Raw genomic sequence first — 20,050 nt, 5'->3', positions numbered from 1 at the left:
CCTGATAATTGCCTCAAAACCAGGACTAGAAGAGTGATCCTATCCAAAGCCATTGCTGTGATTTGGCAGGCCAGCACCGTGCCACGTCCTTCACACTGGTGGTGGTGGACAGAGAGGCCACACCAAGTTGGCCTGTCTTCCCCAGCTGGCACTTTCCACTCTAACCCATCCCCTAAACTGACCTGGCAGACCTGTGTGCTGCTCCAGAGCCTGCAGAGAGGCCGGCTGGCACACAGGGAGCCTCCATCCACAGCAGTCATGACACAGCTGCTATCTGCAGCCATGCAGGCAAGGTGCCACAGCGACCCCAGGTCTGGTGGAGGAGCCCCGTTTGGGAAAGCAGCTGCCTGGGATGGGGCAGAGAGGAGTATTGGGATGTATTCATTTTGGAAAGGCTGTTCCCATGGGCCAGTCTCCTGCAAACTCCAGCCTTCCAGCACAGATATCTGTGCCTCAGTTTCCTCTTGAGAAAATCCCTAAGCACAAATATTTACACAGTGTAAGGGCCTGTGGGAGGGCCTGTGGGAGGGTGCCAATGTCTCCACTGTTTGCTGCAAACCCTTGGGAAGTGCACAGTTAGCCTGCAGCCCCCACCCCTGCCCCCAAGACCCACACAAGGGACAGGGGACAGCTCCAGCATACGTCTCCACAACGTGGCCACATAAAGAGTGGGGATAACAGAGGCCATGGCAGGGGGGTCTCTGCTGAGAGCAGGAACAGAGCCCTCTTTTTCACAGAATGAGCCATCCACACCAGAAATGCAAGTTATTTCTATCCTTAAGGAAGACCTTTGCGTGGTGGGGATGCCAGACAATGTTGCCTCTTATTTATTGCTGACCTCAGCTCTGGCCTCGCTGCAGCCAGGCCGGCTCGGTGCCCCCTCTCATACAGCCAAGGTGCCTCGGGGTGCTCCAGGGAAAGGGGAATTTGTGTCATACTCATACCACGGTGACTTTGAAACCCTTGCCAGGACAATAGGCAACAGAAATCTGCAGCCTGGAGCTATCAGAGCAGAAAGGGGGTGTTAGAGAGGCTGCTGGCCACTGCTGCAACCTGGCACTAGCATTCACAAAGGTTTCTGCTTCACTTTTACTGGGACACTCTCCTTCTCATCGACAAACCCTCTTCTTCTGGCTCCTTCAGGCAGCACCAGCCTTCCCAGGACTAATGGCAGACTTGTTATTCAATTCAGCATTAACCTACGGAGGGAGGCCAGCAGCCTGCAGTAATAGCAGGATCTTGCACTGCATTATGCAGTGCCTGACTGGAGAGCTACTCAGGAGAGGCTCTTAATTGACTACCTAATGAACCAGCCAGCTTTTCTGGTGTGAACCTGTGGGGTAAAATGTAGAGGCAAAAAAAAAATAAAGACAAACACAAATCACAGCATAATGCCATAAGGGTGTACTTCGTTCCAAACAACCTGAGAGACTAACAGATAAACAGTGAAAATAACACAAGCTCCGAGATAGGGAGAAAATGAAAGGCTAAACCCAGAGTCAGGGACTGTCCTCTAGCGACAGGCAAGACGTAACTATGTCACCACATTAGGCAACAGTTTCCCCATGTGGGGTTCTTATCACGTTTGGCATCTTTGTCTACATTTGGCTAATAGCAGCAAACACAATGATCAGCTTTTTATAAGGAAGCTGCAGATAATCAACGGGAGTCACGCTGACTTCGGCAGCACAGGCCAGCCTGAAAGGAAACTTTGATGCCCAGCGCTGGAGAGCTCAGCCCTGCGAAACTGACTCACAAAGGGAGCAGCAGGGAGGCTGGACCAGCCAGGGCAGGCGGCTCTTGTCAGCCCGCAGACTGCTGACTGATACCCATCAGGGGATTCAAAGACTGGTATGTGGTTGTTTGTATGCAGATTGCTTCTCTCTCACACTGCGATAAGGGAAATTTAGCACAAGGTGGGGAAATAAACACTCCATTGAAAAGAGTTTTTTTATGTCACCTTTAAGACAGAAGGAATCTGCAGCCACTGCTGCCTTTACTGATGTGGACAATGACAATCTGATGACCTTTAAAGCGGGTGACACCCTCGCTGGTTACCGTGACAGCTCAGATGGAAACTTGGCCCGTGCCTGCCTGCCTGCCGGCAAAAGGCAGGATCTGCTTGTACTGCAGGAGCCCTGCAGCCAGCACTGCCCACCGCCCTCTCTGGAGCCCTGGCAGGGACTGGGGTCGGGCAGATGTGGGCTGGGAGTGCTCCCGGATCACATGCTCATCCACACTCCTGTGCCAGAGCCTGCCTTGCCAGGCTTGATTTCGTGGGCTGTGGCTGTAAGAAAGTTGGCTCTATCTGGAAAGGATGGCTGCCTGTAGGGCTGGGGGCAGCAAAAGGAGCCCCAGCACCACTTCAGCTCCAGCCTCCATCCAATACCTGCTCTCCTCCAGATCAACTCCTGATTCCTCTCCCTCCCGACAGAGTTCCTGTCTGCCACCCCTTCCCACAGCATGGCCAGGCCACCTCAGCCAGCTGGACCAGTGCCTTGTGCCCTGAGTCAGGGCATGGATGCAGTGTGAGGTCAGGCACAGCCCAGCACAGCCTGCTGGGCTCACAGGAGGTGTGAGCAGGGAGAGAGAGGCAAGGGGGGCTGAGGTGGGTCTTCTCACTGGCATTTTTTGCCATCCTTACTGATGGTAACTGGCCTTAGCAAACCCCAGTATCTGAATCACTAAACTTTCAGGACTAACCTGCATCCTAATCATAAACCAACAGTGGTGGTGAGCTGGCTGTTCAGCAGCTCAATGGTCAATTATGCAGTCCAGGCAACAGAACTTTCCTCATCCATCTGAACCTTCACACATGTCCTGTCCTCATTGATTCACAATGAATTTAGGGAGTCTCACTCTCTTCCAGCAAAGTCTTCACATTCACATCTAATTACAGCCAGGTTATGGACTGTCTGTGCACCTCTACCTGCTGCACAGCTGGCCCAGGGCCCCTGAGCACTGCTGCCTGTGCTTCCCCCATCTTTTCTTTAGAGATGCTGGATAAGCAACCCCATTGTGCTCCCTTTTGGTTCTTCCCATGGCACAGACTTTTTTTTTGGTGCTGGATGCAATGACTGAAAGCCACGTGTGTTGTCTTCTAACACATCACCAAAGGACTGTGGGCACATGGCAGGTGCCCATGTGCCCACACAAAACACTCTCCTGATCCCTCAGCATGTAGGCACACCTCTCCTCACATGCACACAGAGCAGAGGCTATTTTTTCAAGCCTTTCTTCCCAGGCACAAAATTCTGGCAAATATTTAGGCAGCAACACTATTAAAAAGGCTTTGAGCAGATTTTTCTTTCCTCAATAGTAGCTAAGTATTAAATAGAATTATGAACACTTCCTGGAAGGGTGCTGCCTCAGACTTCAACAGCATTGCTGACAGCAATCACTTGAAGACTAGAGCTCCCCAGTTACAAACCCCACATCCGTGGAGAGAAAGCACAGCATCACTGATCAACCCTGAATCACAACTCCACAGGAGGGGGAGCTCCATGCACTTCGAACAGAGGGACAATCCCCTTTTAGCCCTAACAAGCTCCACACACATGCCAGAGAGTAAAAATATATGTTTCAAGTCCTTGAATACAAGAGAGCATTTAAGGAGGAACCCTGCTTCAACTGCCACCCTGTAATCCAAAAATTCACCGTCACCAACATCTTTACCTTCTTGGAAATGTGACACACAGACTCGCTTCAATTAAAAAAAATAAGTCCTTTATCTCTGGAAAATATGGTAGAAATCACATTGAAAAGGTGGTCAAAGGCATCTCCAGACAAAGATAATTGTCAAACAGTCTGGGAGACAGGCACTGACTCAGACACTCACCTGTCTTGTAGATCTCATAGCGCAGAGAGAAGCCGGCACCTTGCCGTGCGTAGTCTGAGGTGAACTTGATATAGAGAGAGGGGCCAGAAGAGATGATGGTAGGAGGTGCAATGTTCCCACAGTGCTTGCCCAGCAGGTCTGCTGCTTCACTGTCCCCATCGCGGATCTCGATGTAGTCGTACCTGCAGAGGCAGGTGAAATGGCAGGGAAACCATCTGTCAGGGACGTGCTTCAGGATGCCAGGCACAAACAAAAACCACTCTTGCTATCTGCATGTTTCACAGAACGTCTTCCAGACAGGTACCTGGGACTCTCTTATTCATAGCACACCACACCACAGACCCCAAAACTTTTTCTCTTTTGTCTGACTACGTTTAGGTCCTTTCCTCTGCTGTCACTCACATCATTAATTTGTTGCACATACATCCACTTCACCTTCACAGCCAACATGCAAAACTTAGGACACACTTTACTTCCATTTCCACAAAACTCCTTTGTCATGGGAGAAGCTCAGACACAACTCTGCTGGGGCTGCTCTCCTCCCCTGAGCTCTCTTCTGAAGTGCCATTGTGCTGTTTGGCAGAGCTCACTTTATTCCAGTATCCATGTGGGATCTGGCCAAGTACGTACCAAGTGAGACTGCCAGTGTTCAATCCACGTGAGCAGGTAACTCTTTTGGGCACTGATACCACATTGGTCCTTTAGCAAGCATGGCAAGCACACTCACTTAGCACTTGGACATTAATATTAATCCTCTTCTATTAAATGCTAATGAAGATTTTCCTTGGATGAGAAGTTTGTGTAAGAGCTGGGTACCCACACTCATTATTGCTGATCCTGTACACCCTGTAGCTGCAACCTGTCTTTGCTAAACCCTACTTGAAGATGTTCCTACTGGCCTGGTTATCTGACTGGTCTGGGGGAGGAATGTGTAGGGTTAGAGGAACTGCCTCCTGGTGCAGAGACAAAAGCTTGCTGCAAAGCTTGGCAGGGAGGTGAAACTGCCACAGATCCCTCCATATTTTCCTAGCCATGAGTAGGCAAGGTAGTAGTATCAGGCTCTGTGTGCTGTGAAGAAACAAACAGCTTTTATGTGTACATCTTGTTCTTCAGCTACTTTCTAACACCCACGTTCTCCCCGCCCGTCTCCTCTGTGGCCAGCACGCTGCTATTTACAGAAACTGACCATCTCTCTAGGACTGTTTATTTGCTTTGTATCAACCTGTTTGAACAACATGCTACAGCTCTTCTTAAGGGGCCGGGGAGGAAAAAAGCATTTCCAGGCTGCCAGGAATCTGCCTTTCTTCTTTGTCACAAGATCTTCTGTTCAAGAATGGAGAGTTGAAAGGAGAAGTAGCTTGCTGGATACAGAATGATCCTCATGTGACTCATTCCCATTCTGCAAAGCACATATCTGTGAGCAACAGCCTCAAAACAAACTTACAGGGACTTAGTGTGCTCCTCCACAAAGAAAGATGGCCCAGACAGCTTTGGTTTCACTCCTTTCTGGGATTAAATCAGGCTGACAGCCAGAAGTAAAATGCCTGCAGATAAAATCCTGTGTATGCTGGACTGAGCACCCAACTAGCTGCAATTGCCCAGCCTTTAACTTCGTTACAGACTCAAGTGGCTTGGCCAAGGTGAAATCCAAGTTGTCTTGAGAAGTGGCACACAAAGAGGAAGAGCATTTGGCTTAGCTGGTGTGTGGACACACAGCAATGCAAATGAAGTTCTGCCCCCCTGCTCTCTCCTCAGCTCGGCCTAGCCCCATCACCTTGTGACCCTTGTTACCCTGACACCAGTCAGCAGCACCCTGCGTGACCCTGCTAATGCCCATCATGTGTAGCTTCACCCTACCATCTCTCCAGGGAGGAAGAACATAGAAGGCAGTGTTAGTGCTTCTTCTAAGTGGAATTTTTTCCTCCTTGTTTGTCTATTTGTTTAAAGTAGTACTGAGCAAACAGCGGGGACATTTTGTTCTCTAAATAACTACTTGCTTTCAGCGTGCTTGCAGCCCTTCCACATCTGAAGTGCACATCTGTGCTGCAGAACTACTGGCTACTAGTGAAATTGTGAGTATGTGGCAAAAAATTAATTTGGCAAAAACATGAATGTTGGCAAAACACAGTTAATGGAGTGGACTGTAAGAGCTGCCATTTTCAAGCACAGGCTGAGGTTAGCTGCATCCCAGGGAATCACATCTGTTTGTGCCCTCGTGGGGTTGTACCTCGCCAACACAGTACAGGGCTTCAGCTGCTTGACTGCAATGATCACAGCTTCTGCTGTGGCCAGCACAGCAAATATCCTAGTGCTGTCCACATGGCTCCTCAAGCCACCCAGTTCTGTAGGAGTCCTGGCATTTCAGAAGCAAGTTCTGGACCAAATTTTAGCTTATTGAATGGGTGACAGACTTCCAGCAATACATACAATTAAGGAATATTGCAATCTGCTCATGGGCAATCTGCAAATGGAAAATTAAAAGAATGAATCTAGTAAGTAAATCATCAGGAAATATTTGCCTCTTTAAATAAAGCCCTATTTGGCTTCATTCAAGCATCTAACTTAGCTTTCTCACACTGGAGCTAATCCTGAATAAATCAAATGTTAAAAACAACTGAAAAAAGCCTTTAAGAGAAGGTCAGGAAATAATTTTTTGCCAAATGTAAAATTAATAGAAATGTGTAAGAATTTTCTTTCCTAGTCAAAAAATCTTGGCCCAAGTCCTCTGCTTGCATGAGGCAAAACCTTTTCTTTGGGTCATATAAACAGAGTGTGAATTGGGCAAGTATTATACTGGGGAGAAAGCATCAGCCCAGATGAGCAGGAGCCCCCTACTTCCTCTCCGTCACAGCAATTAAGCTTTAGGCTTTCAAAATGAAACACCAAAGACAGCCAATCAAAACTGTTAAACTTCCAAACTTCAGCAAGAATGCCAGCTAATCCCCACCACAGATTCTTTTGGAACCATGCTCTTTAGTCATGTCCATGCCTTGGCCCTCCATCAGACAAACTGATAAACCCCATTCTCCTCATTCTGGGTCAAGTTACAATCCAGTTTGGCCAAATCTTCACTCCTGTTAAGCTTAAGTATGGTTTCTAGACTTTCTTCTTCCCTTGTGGAAAACAAGAAGAAAAATTGGAAGAAAACCCAACCATGCTTTCTACTGTAACCATTTCATTTTCAGAAAACTGTGGCCTAGGGCACAGCTGGGTGGGACACATTTATGCTGCAGTGGTGTTCCAACTGTCTCATACAGTGCCCAGCAATTTGCATTTCACTCATATAACCAAATCATGTTTCAGTCAACATGCACCAACATTCTTGTGGGCTGACCTCTCTGGCATTACCTCCACTGGGAAAGCTGCCATCTCCAAGCACATTTCATGGCCACCTCTCCACACCTAGGCATCACTCCAACGAGCCAAGCATTAACATGTGAGGGCAGGGTGCAACCTCTGTAACCCACAAGGATAACGAATTGATTAACAAACTCTTCTTTTGCAGGGAAGGTGACCACAGTTCCCTGCTCCTGCAATGGCACAATGGCAAGATATTCTGAGCTGCCACGTGAGTGAGAATGCCAGTGAGTTGGTTTGAAACCACCTCAAACTGCTTTTCACCGGGGAGTTTTGAGGCTGGGAGGCAATGCTGAAGTGCTTTTAACTGCCCAGACAATGGAGGCTGAGAAAATGGAAATACAAGGCTTAGATGGTCTTCTTGAAGTTGTTTAACAAAATTGAATGAAAAATGTACAATGCTTACAAATATTGCTGCATTTTTATTACAGATTTTTTAGTAGAAAGTGCTTTGCTGATGTTAAGAGAGCTTTTATAAACTAATTATAAAGCACTTCTACAGCCTGTATTATTCATGCTTGTTTGCTTGCTTTTCCCTCCAGTCAACCTCTCTGCTTCCCAGGCTTTCCTTTCTCTTTTTCCCAAGTCATTTTGCTGCTTGCTTCCCAAATGAGGTGCAACAAAGGCAAACAAGCCCCAGCTGTAGTGATTATGAGAAGACCTCCAGCTTTCCAGTCCTTTCCTGCTGCAAAATAGGCAATCTGCTCCCTGACCATTGAGCTATGCTCCATGATCCCCTAGGGCCAGGGCAGACCTCCCAGGTGCCCATCCAGGCACTGCTGAACTCCAGAAATGCTGCAGCCCATGTGGGGAGCAGCACCAGAAAGGCTGTGACATTCCTCTGGGTGCTGCTCTCCAGAGGGACACTCAACACAAACAGTTTAGTGACCCATACTGCTGAACACAAAATCAACCATCCCATTGACCTTCATCCCCAGGTCCCAAGAGATGCTGAGTCCTTCCCCCCTGAAATATGCTTCAAGGGCATTACAGGGACATCAGCTTAGCACAGGGAGAAACATGAATAACAACTTATTCATACGTTCCCAGCCATATCACTCACTAGTCCTCTGAATACATAAACTTGTGCAAGCCTTGCTTCAGAGCCTAAGGAGGACTGGCCAAGCTCTGACCTAGCTAGCAGCTTTCTCTGTCTCTCTCTAGAGCTATGATTTGAAGTAGGTGAGGACTTGCACTCAGCAAAGCCCCATTTCCAGTGCTTGCCAGGACTGGAGAGAGAGGCAAGGCTCTAACCTGAACCTCCCCAATGTTTAATTTGGAGCTATTATTTATAGGCGTTTCCATGGGGCTCATGACTGCAGCTGGCAAACAGTAATGATGGGATTCTCATGAGACCCTGGGAGGTAGGAAGGCAGAGAGAGGAGCCTTCTGCCCCAAGGTCACACAGGAAGTTTGCAGCACAGCCAAGAATAGAAGCCAGTCTTGACTGGAGAGATTATATTCTATTGGAGAAATCTGGCCTAGATAGACAGGGAGACAAATAGGTACAGACTGCATGCCAACAACCCTAAATTTGGGAATGCCCAGGGCTGACTTGAGCCTTCAAGACCTCTGATCTGCTTGAACCATATGTCATTGTGTCTTGAATGCATCTGCTGAGGAGAGGAAGAGAAACTGCAATTACAGTGAAATTCAGCAGGTGTTAATATTCTGCAGGTAGCTGGGGAAGGCCTGTGCTTAGCCACAATGGCAGCTAGTAAATACAATTGTTTCCCCTTTGAAAAGGTGGTGGGAGGTTTATTTCTCAGAAATTCTTATAAAAAGCATGAGGTTTTTTGAACATTCTCTAAGAACAGACAGCTTCTTAGAAACTAAATAGCAGTAGTAGCATAGAGATAGTTAAGAAATGGTGAACTAGCATCTCTGTGCTTGTTGTGCAATCAAGAGGGGGCTAGAATTAATGTCCATTATGTGCTAGCTGGCTTAGTAGATTTTTCTGTGTCACCACCCATCTTCATGCTCTTTTGTACACCACCTTCCAACCAAATCCTTATTTCATGGGTGGTTACATTGCGAAAGACAAAAAAAAAAAACTTTTCTGTGATATTTACACAATCTTGAGCAACTGCAGTACATGCCCTTCAAAGGTTAAATTGTTCCAGAAGCTACTGAGGACTTTTAAATGATTTTTTTTTACAGCTGTGATAGCAGAGGCAAGCACCACTATTGTCTGATGAAACAAGAGCAATGAAGTTTGATCTGAGCTGCCAGCCCTTAATCAGAGTAATTAATTATAAATACAGCAGATGAATTGGATTCTCCTTTGACTTGAACTGGTTTTACACATGTGTAACTCATCATTTTAAGGTAATCACTCCTAATTTATCCTGGTGTGAGAAGAGAATCAGTCCTCATAGACACAGGCTCTGATATGGATTTGTGCACAGAACTAAAAAGCCTGTACCCCATCTAGGTTTAGCCAACGAAACGTCCTCTGCTCTCAGTGGAAGCAGATTTCTCACACCCAGCTTGGATTGGGATTAATTGTTCTTCTGCACTGACAACAGAAGTACTTTAAATCACTCTTACTGACTAGACCTGGGCTTTGGGTGTCTGAACAATGCAGAGATGAATCTGATCTCAGTCTGAACCTTTTGGGGCCATTTTTGCCTATGCTGAGGCAAAAGGTGCTCACAGAGCTCGCCCTTGTTTTGCCCTTATGGAAATAACTGACTCGGGCAACAACAGAGGGAAATGGGCTATAATTGCTCTGAATCTGAAGGGATTTCACTGGATTTCAGTGACTAAAATGACAAAAATCCAATGGCAGCAGGGGGAGAGCTAGGCTGGTGTGGGGGGAGTGGGGGGCGATGGCACAGGCAAAACTGCTTAGGATTTCTCAGAAGTTTGTTTTGAATTTGTTGTATCCAATTACATCTTGTGTAATCACAGTATTGTGGGGGTTTGTAATCATTCTACTGTGCTTTGGATTATTTTCTTATCTCCTCAAAAAATCTGACCAGAATTTCTGAGAAATGAGAAAAATCCAGTTATCCAGTTAAAGGGAAAGAAAAAAAAATTTAAAAAAGGAAAGAGGGAGAGAAAAAGAAAAATTAGATTGAAAAACTTCAAAAATGCCTTGAAGACAAAAAATGGAAACTATAAAGAGCCTCTATTTTTTATAATAGGGGTTGTTGTTTTCACCCCCTGTAAGCACTGCTGACGGGAAGAGGCTTTCAGTAGTTACTGCTGGGGGGGAAGGCAGCCAAAATACTCCGAGCAAAGGGAGGAATAAAACCTATTCAAAGTGCTCCTGAGGCAGGCCCTGATTCAGGAGGGAATTTCAGCTCCTAGCATGCTGCTGCCCTCCCTTGAGACGGGAGAGCAAAGGCTCCCCCGCGCTGTGCCGCTCATCCCCAGGCTGCCTCCCTCAAGCTGCGCTGCCGGGGCGCTGCGGAAAGGCGCCTTGGAGAGGAGAGCTGCTCTCATCTGGGGCATGTCTGCAAAACCGACCGTCATATAAGAAAAGAGATGTGCTAATGTGCACTTGGGGGGTTTTCTGCAGGCTGTTGTTCAGGAGTTACACATGGCTGTTTAATTTTATTTCTGTCTCCAAAACCATCTCTATAAATTCCTCGCTCTTCTATTTTTAGCTACAGGGGTCTTTTGTTGCAAGATGTCTTTGGTGTTCATTGGTGAGGGGAGAATCATGGTGAAATCAGGAATAAAATATATAAAGCATGCTCAGAATAAGCCCCCTTCCCATGGCATTCTGCCTTCTGTTGCTGCTCTAAGGGAACTGAAGCAACGCACAACCCTTTCATACCCCAAAACGCAGGACACTTGAGAAAATGCATTTGCACTTTTCTCCTTCTGCTACAATCCATCTGTGGAAAAAATTAGACTTTGGTTTCTATGTCATTTTACTGTCACCACTCACAGGCACTTGATCACTAACAGAAAGAAAAAAATAAATATAATAAAAGATAACAACCACAAAAGGAAAATTTACTGCCAAAAAGCAGCAGAGTAGGCAGAAGGCAAGGGCAAATGCTCACTTTGATCTCTTTGCAGTGGGGGTACAGAATTCCCTTTTCTGATGGGATCCAGTGCCTGACAGCTCAGGCAATAGGTAGAGATGAGCTTAGGTCAGGCTGTCCAGGTTCTAGGGTGCTGATGAGGATTAGGGAGCACTCACATGGCCTGCTGTGCCAGCCCTAGTCGCACAGGAGCGAGTGATGTCCCATCACACCTTGCTGTTGCAGTATCAGTCATGGCCTCAGACACAACGTGCAGTGAAAAGCAAAAGGAAAGAGTAAAAACTGGATCTGATGGGGATCAGAGCCCGGTAGCTGGACTTTCCACTATCACTCATTTGCACTGGCTTTTTTTCAGCACAAAACTGAAATAAACACCTCGTTAAGCACCAATTGTATAAAGGAGGTTGTAAGAACAGAGCCCTGACCAGCCCACCCTCACCCTGGCTGTCTACATCCCTCATTAATGATGGATGGTCACCCTGGGACTGGCCCACCATAGCATGACTTTCTGACCCTGCATTTTCTCAGACACAGCCTGTTCACAGCCCAGATCCCGCCTTAGCTGATGCACAAGTGAGTAAAGCTTTGCTGCCAAGACTGGCCTGCAGCCTCCACTATTTGGGCATTCCTACAATTTGGCCATGCCAGCTTGTAGTAAGAGCTGTTTCTGGGGCAAACAGTGCACCAAACCTGCCTGATCCCTCCTTGCTTACTGCATAGCACAGCATCTCCTACCCCCTTCTCTCCTCACCATATGGGCATTGCAGCTCAATAGCCTTGTGAACCAAACAGTGCCAAGTCTGAGCACATCGATGCCTGAGCGAGGGAGAGTGCTGTGCCACACCTTGCTGTGCATTGGCAGCAGCAGTGACCTCCCATGTGGTTCTCTTTGACAGCAGTGACTATCTGGGGCTGTGGGAGGAATTAGCTGCTGGCAGGGGCTGGTTGGTACCCCTGAGGTGAGCTCAGCCCAGCCCAGGACAGCAGGTCAGAGAGGCAGCCACATCAAGACAGAAGAGCAAGACAGAGGCAAGGGAATGGGATGCTGCATGAGGCTGGTAGGTACATTTTCTCCTTAGGATACTCTGGAAGCAGAGGGATGGGAATGTCCCTGTTTTTCCCACAAACAAGGACCCTGACACTGCTTTGTTCAGAAAGATTTTCTTTCAAGCAAGCCTTGTGTCACCCTCCCGTTCAGCCGTGGCAGTGTGTCTGCTTTGTCCTGCCAGCTCAGCCATGGAGTGTTTACAAGCCTCCCTCACCCTTCCAGGCTGTGGTTCAGCTCCATTGACACTGAAGGCAACAGACTCCTCTGTTGGCGTGTGATGAATCAATTACTTCCTCTGACACTCTATTACTATAGCCCTTACATCTCCAGATTGCAGATGAAAAGACAGGCTGAAAAGGGGGACAGGGAAGGGGAGAGGTCTCCTGAGGTCTCCTTCAATTGAGTTGCTGGACATCTGAAGAAATCCCCATCTGCCATATTTAAAGACAGAGAGATGTTTTGCTCCGGAATGGCAGAAAATCAGAGGGCTTTCACAAAAGAAAACCTAAGAAATCAAACGGGTCAAAAAACTACAACAAGATGCAGTGAGCATAGATCAATGGTGAGTCAGTCCCCTCTGCTGATGGAGATCCCAGACCTTGTTCCCACCCATGATTAACAGCCAAACATTGGTATTACCAAAGTGACTGTCATTACACTTTCCTTCTCACTGCAAAATAACAATGTGAATGAAACCTCACACCAACACTCACAGAAGAGGAAGGAAGCTGAGCACATGCCTCAAACTCTTGTGCTGCCGGTGGAGGGGGTGGGGGCGCTTCTCCTTGTTGGACATCCATCAACAACCCCAGCTCTGAGGTTTCCTTGGGGGTTTCTAACACGTGGAGCACTTCCCATGCAAACACCCTGCATGCAGCATGGCCTCAGCAGGCACGGGGCTGAGAACAGGGGCTCTCCCATCACCAGTGGATGTGTACTGCCTGTCTCAGGAAAGCAGAACTCCGCCTCAAAAGATTCCTCACACACTATCTTCTGTACTGCTGCAAGAAGGTGGAGGCAGTCACATAACACGGGCAGCCACCCTGCTAGTTTCTGTGCCATTTGTAACAGAATGAAGTCTTTGGCAGAGGATTTCTGCTGTCAGACCCCACTGCTTCAGGCTCTGCTTCTAGGAATCCGTTAAACAATAATATCTCAATGTCTGACCCGTGTTACTTTAAAACCACACCATACTGCTGTACTGTGGTTGCTCACTAAGGCTCCATGTAGATCTCAAGAATTCCTTGGGATTAGCAGTGGGGTGGGGTGAGTAACCAACAGAAAATCCCTAGGTTATTCACTCTTTCTAACGATCTACTGATCTACTTACTAAGCCAGCATATAAGGAAGGCTTTCTATGGTGTGTTTGAACTAATATATCAAAGACAGTTGCTTAAAACATCCTAGCTGTGATTAGTAGACCATGACTGCTATTAACTTATAAGGAATTCCAGGATCACCAGACTGTGGTTTGCAATATATTATTACCATGCCATTCAATGGTGGTGAGCAGCCGCTTGGTTTAAAGGAAACGGAGAACTCGCCTCAGACTAAAACCTAACCTCCCCCAATTCCTTCAAATATGTTCTATGCCGAGTTCTGGCCAAAAGCAACCACAAATTTCTCGTGTTTTTCAGTCTGCTCTTTGCAGTCTGTTCTTTTTATTTTGCATTCATATTTAATTGCAGAATTCACACCCAGCCAGAAAAGACTGAGAATAAACTGGTTGTCTGCTGCTGCACTCTGACCTACTCCTGTGTGATGCTGCTGCTCAGCAGCCTTTGGAAGGGAGTGTGCTTTGCACTGTTGCTATCTAGACTGGGTTTTATGCCTGCAGATGCCCAGGTCTTCTTTTCTTTATAACACAGGGAATTTTAAGTGATTCACCAAGGCAGGAACAATAAATCAATAGCAGGGAAGGGGAAGAACTCAAATCTCACAACTCCCAGAACTGATATTTGCTGGGGAATCAGCCAGTCCCTTGTTACAGCCTGACAATAGGGATTATATCCATTAAAAAGGCTGCCAGTAGCTAAGTCAAACAGTTGCTCATTAAAAGGCTAAACTGGCTCCTATGTAAATCAAGGTAAAATCTCACATTTCCTTTACTGAGCTTTGCATGTAGTCCTTAACAAAAAAAAGACATTTTTTTACTATCAGTCTAGAACTCCCCTTATATTCACTAAACCTTCAAACTCCTACATCATGGGTTTGTTGTCTGGTTGCAGAAGAGTATTGCTAAGCCCTCTGTACAACCCCAAAAAAGTGACCAAGACTCACATTTCCACAGACATTTATTTAGGCTTCTGAGACCTGTTTGGGATGAGGCTCTGTGAAGGGTGTCACCTGGTGTCACATTGTGGGCTGGAGCACTGTTGCAAAGATAGTCAAGGGCCTCAGGCTCTGCTGAAAGCAGGAGCACCTCAACACTGTGGTTATCAGGCATTCCAGTGGGATTGCTCTACCCCTATCCTACTGCCTCTGCGCTGAGCAGGGTCTGCAAAGATGCAAAGGATTTAGAGCTGGAGTGTACAGTGCTTGCTCAAAAAAGGCACGTTTCTGACACTATTAGCTGAATTATGAACCCACTTAATCAGGAGTCACCACAGCCAGCCCTGTGCTGGCTCCCTCTCCACATGCTGTGAGGTCATGTTCCTTCCCTTGCTGGACAGAGAGGCTGACTAAGAAGCGAGTACACCACCACGACTAGCAGTTCCTCCTCAACAGCAGGAAGGAGGGGGAGAGGTCTCTGTCTCTAATCCTATTGTTCCCAGTGTCACCAGCTGGCCCTCAATTTGTCATCATGCCAACAGGAAGCAAGGTGCAAAACAAGATTTGACTCCTCTGCACCGGATGTCAGTGAGCTGGCGGGTCATAGGAGACCCCATGAGAGTGTATTTGGGGCCACCACCTTCTGCAGAGCCTGGACTGGGCCTGTCCCTCCAGGAAAAGGCTCTGGGGCATAGAGGAGCACAGCCACAGAGCAAGCAGAGATGGGAAGCAGAGAAGAGGGATGTGAACAGCCTTGAGCTGTTAACTCATGTGGCTGGTCTCAGCATCACAGCTAACCCATTCACTGGTGTTCCATTTTGGAAAATGACCCGGGCTTGATGGGAATTATGAACCATACAGCGGATGCTGGATGGAGTTAAAAAACAGTAGAAGCTCATTTGAAGACAAGTTGAGCTGCCGTGTCATGTTACCCAGACTGAATAATTTCCTGTACCTTAGAAATGTTGCTTCTGGCTACCCATGCCACAAATGTATGAGCAAGCAAATGCCTTCCTTAACATCTCATCTTTGACTTCCCCTCACTGCAAAGTTAAAGCTCGACTCCCCCAGTACTTCAGGAGATGCAGTCACTTCCCCTTGCATCCTAGCAAAGAACCCCTCCAACCCCTGGCATTCTCTAGTGCTCCAAATGTATTTCTCTTTTCTAAGCATTTTGCCAATCACGAGATGAACTGCATTGTTTCCAAAATGTTTGCTAATAAGCTACTTATGCATACTTTTCAAAGCATTTACTAATTAGCTGTCCATGATTGCTGCCTTGTCTACTCTTAACCTTCACTGATGGAAGGATGGCTTCTCCCCCTATTACACTCTTGTTTGAAGGAGATGGCAAGAGAGGCAGGCTGAATGCGGCAGCCCCCAGCTGCCTGCCTGGCTGTGGGTACCGGCTCTGGATGCAGCTCTGCCTGCCACATCAGCTCAAAGGAATTTGAGCCAGTGTCTCTGTGGCTCTCTAGGAAGAATGCAGAGCTGTTTTGTTCCAGTGCCCAGCTTTTTGGCCGCTCAGGAGATGGCCATGCTGCCATAAGAGGCCTTCAGTGGCTGTCCAAGCTGCACGTGTCACCCTTTGTGCTGTGGCATGCTGCTGTGGGTGTCCCCTGGCAGCAGTGCTCTGCGAGATGGGCACTAAGAGCGTGCTGTCCCCCTGGCCAAACCTTGGTTCCCTCTGCCCTTCAAGCTGGGAGCAGACATGTCTCCTCCTGCCATGCCTGCCCTGTATCCAGCACATATCAGGATGATTCAACTCTCTTGGCACCATTAGGGCACCTATGAGGTCACCGTGACCACTGCATAACTTTCCTCATGATAGCGGCCCCAGTTCCTGTTTCTTGAAACCTTCTGGACTTGACAGTGGGACCCAAAGTCAGGAGGAAGAGCCTGACTGCAGCTCAATTTCCAGTTTGCTATCTCCAGCCTATTTTGGGAGTCTCTGGCCCCTGCCTCCAGGAACTTTAGCCAGCGTTTGGCATGTGCCAGCAGAGGGGGCTGCGAGCCACGGCAGCGATCCCCTAACTCCTTCCCATCCCCTAACTCCTTCCCAGGCAGGGATCCCACTGACTGCAACCCGGCTGCAGCATGTGCTGGAAATGGCTGCAGAAAAATCCACTGGCCGTGGTCTGACTACCGGTCGGGATTTTTTCAAACACTGTTCCTCTGGAGCAGATGTTATGACTCAGCTGGAAGGTCTTCTGCTGGCAGAGGAAGCACGAGCATGTCCACTGCAGCCTGGAGGGAGTGTGCCTCTGCTGCATGTGCATGGCCTAGCCTAACTCTCTGGTAGGGTCAGCTGAGTGTGGCTGGGGGTGGCAGAGTCAGTAGCCAAATGCAGGAAGGAGCTTTTAGTGGTCCAAGGAGAAGACCAGCAGCGGGAGGGTGGCACGAACAGAAAAGGTGGTTGGTCATAAACACAATGACTCATGCATAGCTGAGGTTTTGGACTTGGATTTTCCAAACAAGCAGAGCAGACAGAATAGCAAAATGGCAATTAAGGAGGAGTGGACAGCTCAGCCACATGACTGCAAAAGCTGGGGTATAGCTGTCCCTGTTGCCCGCCTATTGCAAATGGTTCAGGTCACTCCTGGGATCCCAGAAAAACCCCAGCATGCACAAGACTGCCCAGCAACCCACATATTACATTGAAGTGGAAACATTTCAGCACAGCAGCAGCCTGCTCTTTTCCACTGGATGCCACTTCCCTGTTCATTGAACAGATAGCAATGATGTGGGGTGCAGCTCCTGAGCTACAGCTCCACTCGCAGCACAGACAGGAACAAACAGCCAGGCACTGGAATGATCATTTCCGAATAGCTCGGCAGATCTTTTATCACAGCATCACACTTCCCTTTTGGCCCTGGCATTACTGCTGTAGCCCCACAGCTGCAGGACAGCACAAACAATAGGCCCAGCCCCTACTCTCTGTCACAGCATGCCCACCCTCTCTGCCAGAGGGATCCCTGCTGGTGCACAACAGCCACAACAGCAGGAGGAGGCCGATTTTCTTAACCGAGCGTGCTCCCAAAGCAAGACACTTCCTCAGAGCACAGACACAGCACTCAGAGAGAGATGTTCTGGGGCTCCAATTACACCAAATTACTCCTTTCATGATGGTGGTGATAGAGTGCAGTTACTTAACGCAGCTGGACACAGCTGAAAAATAAAAGCCCAGATGTGCCTCCAGAAAACAATAGCAACAAGCAGCACTGAGCAGCCACCTCTGTCTGCCACCTTGGGCATCCACCCCTGGCTGATGCTTCCACCCTCCAGGCTGCCAAAGCTGTTCTCTGCAGGCAGCTCTTGCCCTGGCATCTAGGCAGCACCACCTTCATAGGCCCCTTCCAGCCAGCTGCTGGCCAAGGGGAAATCACTGAACTTTCCTCGGAGGTCCCCAGGGTGCCAGGCACAGCACAAAACACAGGAGGAAATGCCTCTTGTCCCAAGGGGAAATCCAAAGCAGATACAAGGAAGGCCAGAAGGGACACAGCAAAACTAAAAAGACTTTTGGAGACATTTTTGTAGGCTTTCAAATGGGTTTTAGGAATGTAAATGTTATGCTTTATGAGGGAGAAACTTTAGCCTAATAAGGTAAAATGAAATGTTGAAAGAAGAAGCAACAGAGGAAGGGGCTATGGTGTTTACCTCTGGCAGCTGGAAGCACAGACTAGCCCCATTGTTGCTCCAATAGCTGCCAGGTAGCAACACCAGAGCAGGGGACCTTGTCTGCCCAGAGGGTGAGTGCCTCCATGGAGTCCATCTGCCTGACACCTTGATGTGAATGTGCTCTATATTAATGATGAGATGTCAAAAGGAGGGCTCTGCCCTGAGATTGTGTCTTTGATGTTGATCTCCTGTTCCTGTTAAGGTTCACACCTGCAGCTGCAAAGAGGTCTTTGCTTCTTCATAAAAAACCCTCTGACACTCAGATGAGATTTACCACTAAATGGTGACCTATTATTAATGGATTGTAATGTAATGTATTAATGGCCAAGCTTTACACAACACCCATATTTACCTCCTCCTGGTCAGTCACTTAAAATAATCTCACTCCTATCCATTTCTTTCAGGCCATGTTTATCATGCACTGTTTTCATTGTTCTGTTCTGCTTCCTAACAAGCACTGTCCATGAAGCTCTTTCAAACCCCCTCCTATTCAGTGCTGGCTTGAGGGAGCAGGCACCCTAAGTCAGCTTGGCTCTCAGCTCACAGCGGTGGCCAGCAGAAGTGCAAGTGGATAAATCGTATTTCTCTTTAAGAAAAGCTCCCTTGTGCACCTACACGCAAAAAGGGAAATTGTGAGACCACACAGCAGCCACTCAGAAGATTGCCACAGTAAAGCAAAAAGCAGCAAAGGGATAACCAACACCCCCAGAGCTCAGGCAGTCCTGAGCACACTACTGAACACACCACCTGCAGCTTGGGACCGAACAATGCTCTCTCACAGGCAGCAAAGCCTGGCAAAAGTTGCACAAGATGCTCAGAGCTAAAACTGGCACCTTCCTCTAGGTGGAGGAAAAGCCTGGTTCCCATGGGGATTTACAGCTTTCTGACCAACCCGTTTTTGCTTGCCTGAGACCTTGAAGAGGCAGAAGCTGGAGTCCCTCTGGCCCAGTTTGATCCCTGCCCTGCACACAACACTGTCCTGGCCAGTACATATGGCACACTCTTCACACTGCAAATATGGGCCTATGCAGCTTTTATTACTGTGAATTTGGGACAGCTGCATTAGCTATGATGAGGCTGTGCAGTTCAGCCTGTGCAAGCAGCAGTAAAATCTGATAGCAACTATCATTCTCACCTCCACTGCAGGCCTTGTTGTGTTCATCTATGCCCACTTTAAGCCTTTCTGTGCCTTCTCCCTTCTTTATACACAGGCCTGATCCTGCAAAGCACTAAACACCTTGCACACACAGTGACTTCAGGGAGAGTTCATGGTGTTCAAAGCCTTATTAGCCCAGACTTTATCTGTAGGGGGTGACAAGATCCCCAATGACATCAATCAGCACACCTTCATTAGAGTTAGAGGAGCTATGCTGATTTATGATAGCTGAGGATCCAGCTCTGCACTTCATAACCTTCAGTACATCATCAAACCCATGCTGAATTCTTTGTTCTCCGCAGGACTGATTCTGCAGCCCCATAAATGCTTCCCCTCTTCCTTTGTCCTTTTTTACAAACAGAATTTCCCTCTCCATATGCAACCCCCTTTTAATCAACAGGACCAGTATATCGAGCAGGACTGCTATGTCAGGCCTGTTTTAGGAGACCCCAAGCTCCTTCACACTCAGGCATCCTCCCTGAAACCGGCTGTGGATTCCAGATGAAACCCACAGGTTTCTGTGTCTGCTGAGACCATGTTATTAACTCAGCCTTTTATGGCGCCCTTTGATGCCTTTAATTATTCTTTACTAGTTGTTAATTGTTTTTCCCAGACATCTAGTTTCTGGGGCCTTTCTTAGAAGAAAAAGAGAACAAAAGGCAAAAAACTCCATCTCCCCAGTTTACCAAACATAGCAGAAA

General features: G+C 47.8%; 1 protein-coding gene across 4 annotated transcripts in view; it reads right to left on the bottom strand.

Moving 5' to 3' along the window:
- NRP2 (neuropilin 2) overlaps positions 1 to 20,050 on the bottom strand; it is an 88,974-nt gene that overhangs the window by 56,322 nt on the left and 12,602 nt on the right. For all 4 annotated transcript variants that reach the window (XM_059853263.1, XM_059853265.1, XM_059853264.1 and 1 more), the window contains exon 3: positions 3,839 to 4,020. In XM_059853263.1, coding sequence (XP_059709246.1) covers positions 3,839 to 4,020 — 182 coding nt within the window. The remainder of the gene's footprint in view (positions 1 to 3,838; positions 4,021 to 20,050) is intronic.

This window comes from Haemorhous mexicanus, chromosome 8 (assembly GCF_027477595.1).
Source record: "Haemorhous mexicanus isolate bHaeMex1 chromosome 8, bHaeMex1.pri, whole genome shotgun sequence".
In the NCBI taxonomy this organism is placed as follows: Eukaryota; Metazoa; Chordata; class Aves; order Passeriformes; family Fringillidae; genus Haemorhous; species Haemorhous mexicanus.
Note: the sequence above shows the minus strand (reverse complement) of the source record. Positions and strands in the feature narration are given on the sequence as shown.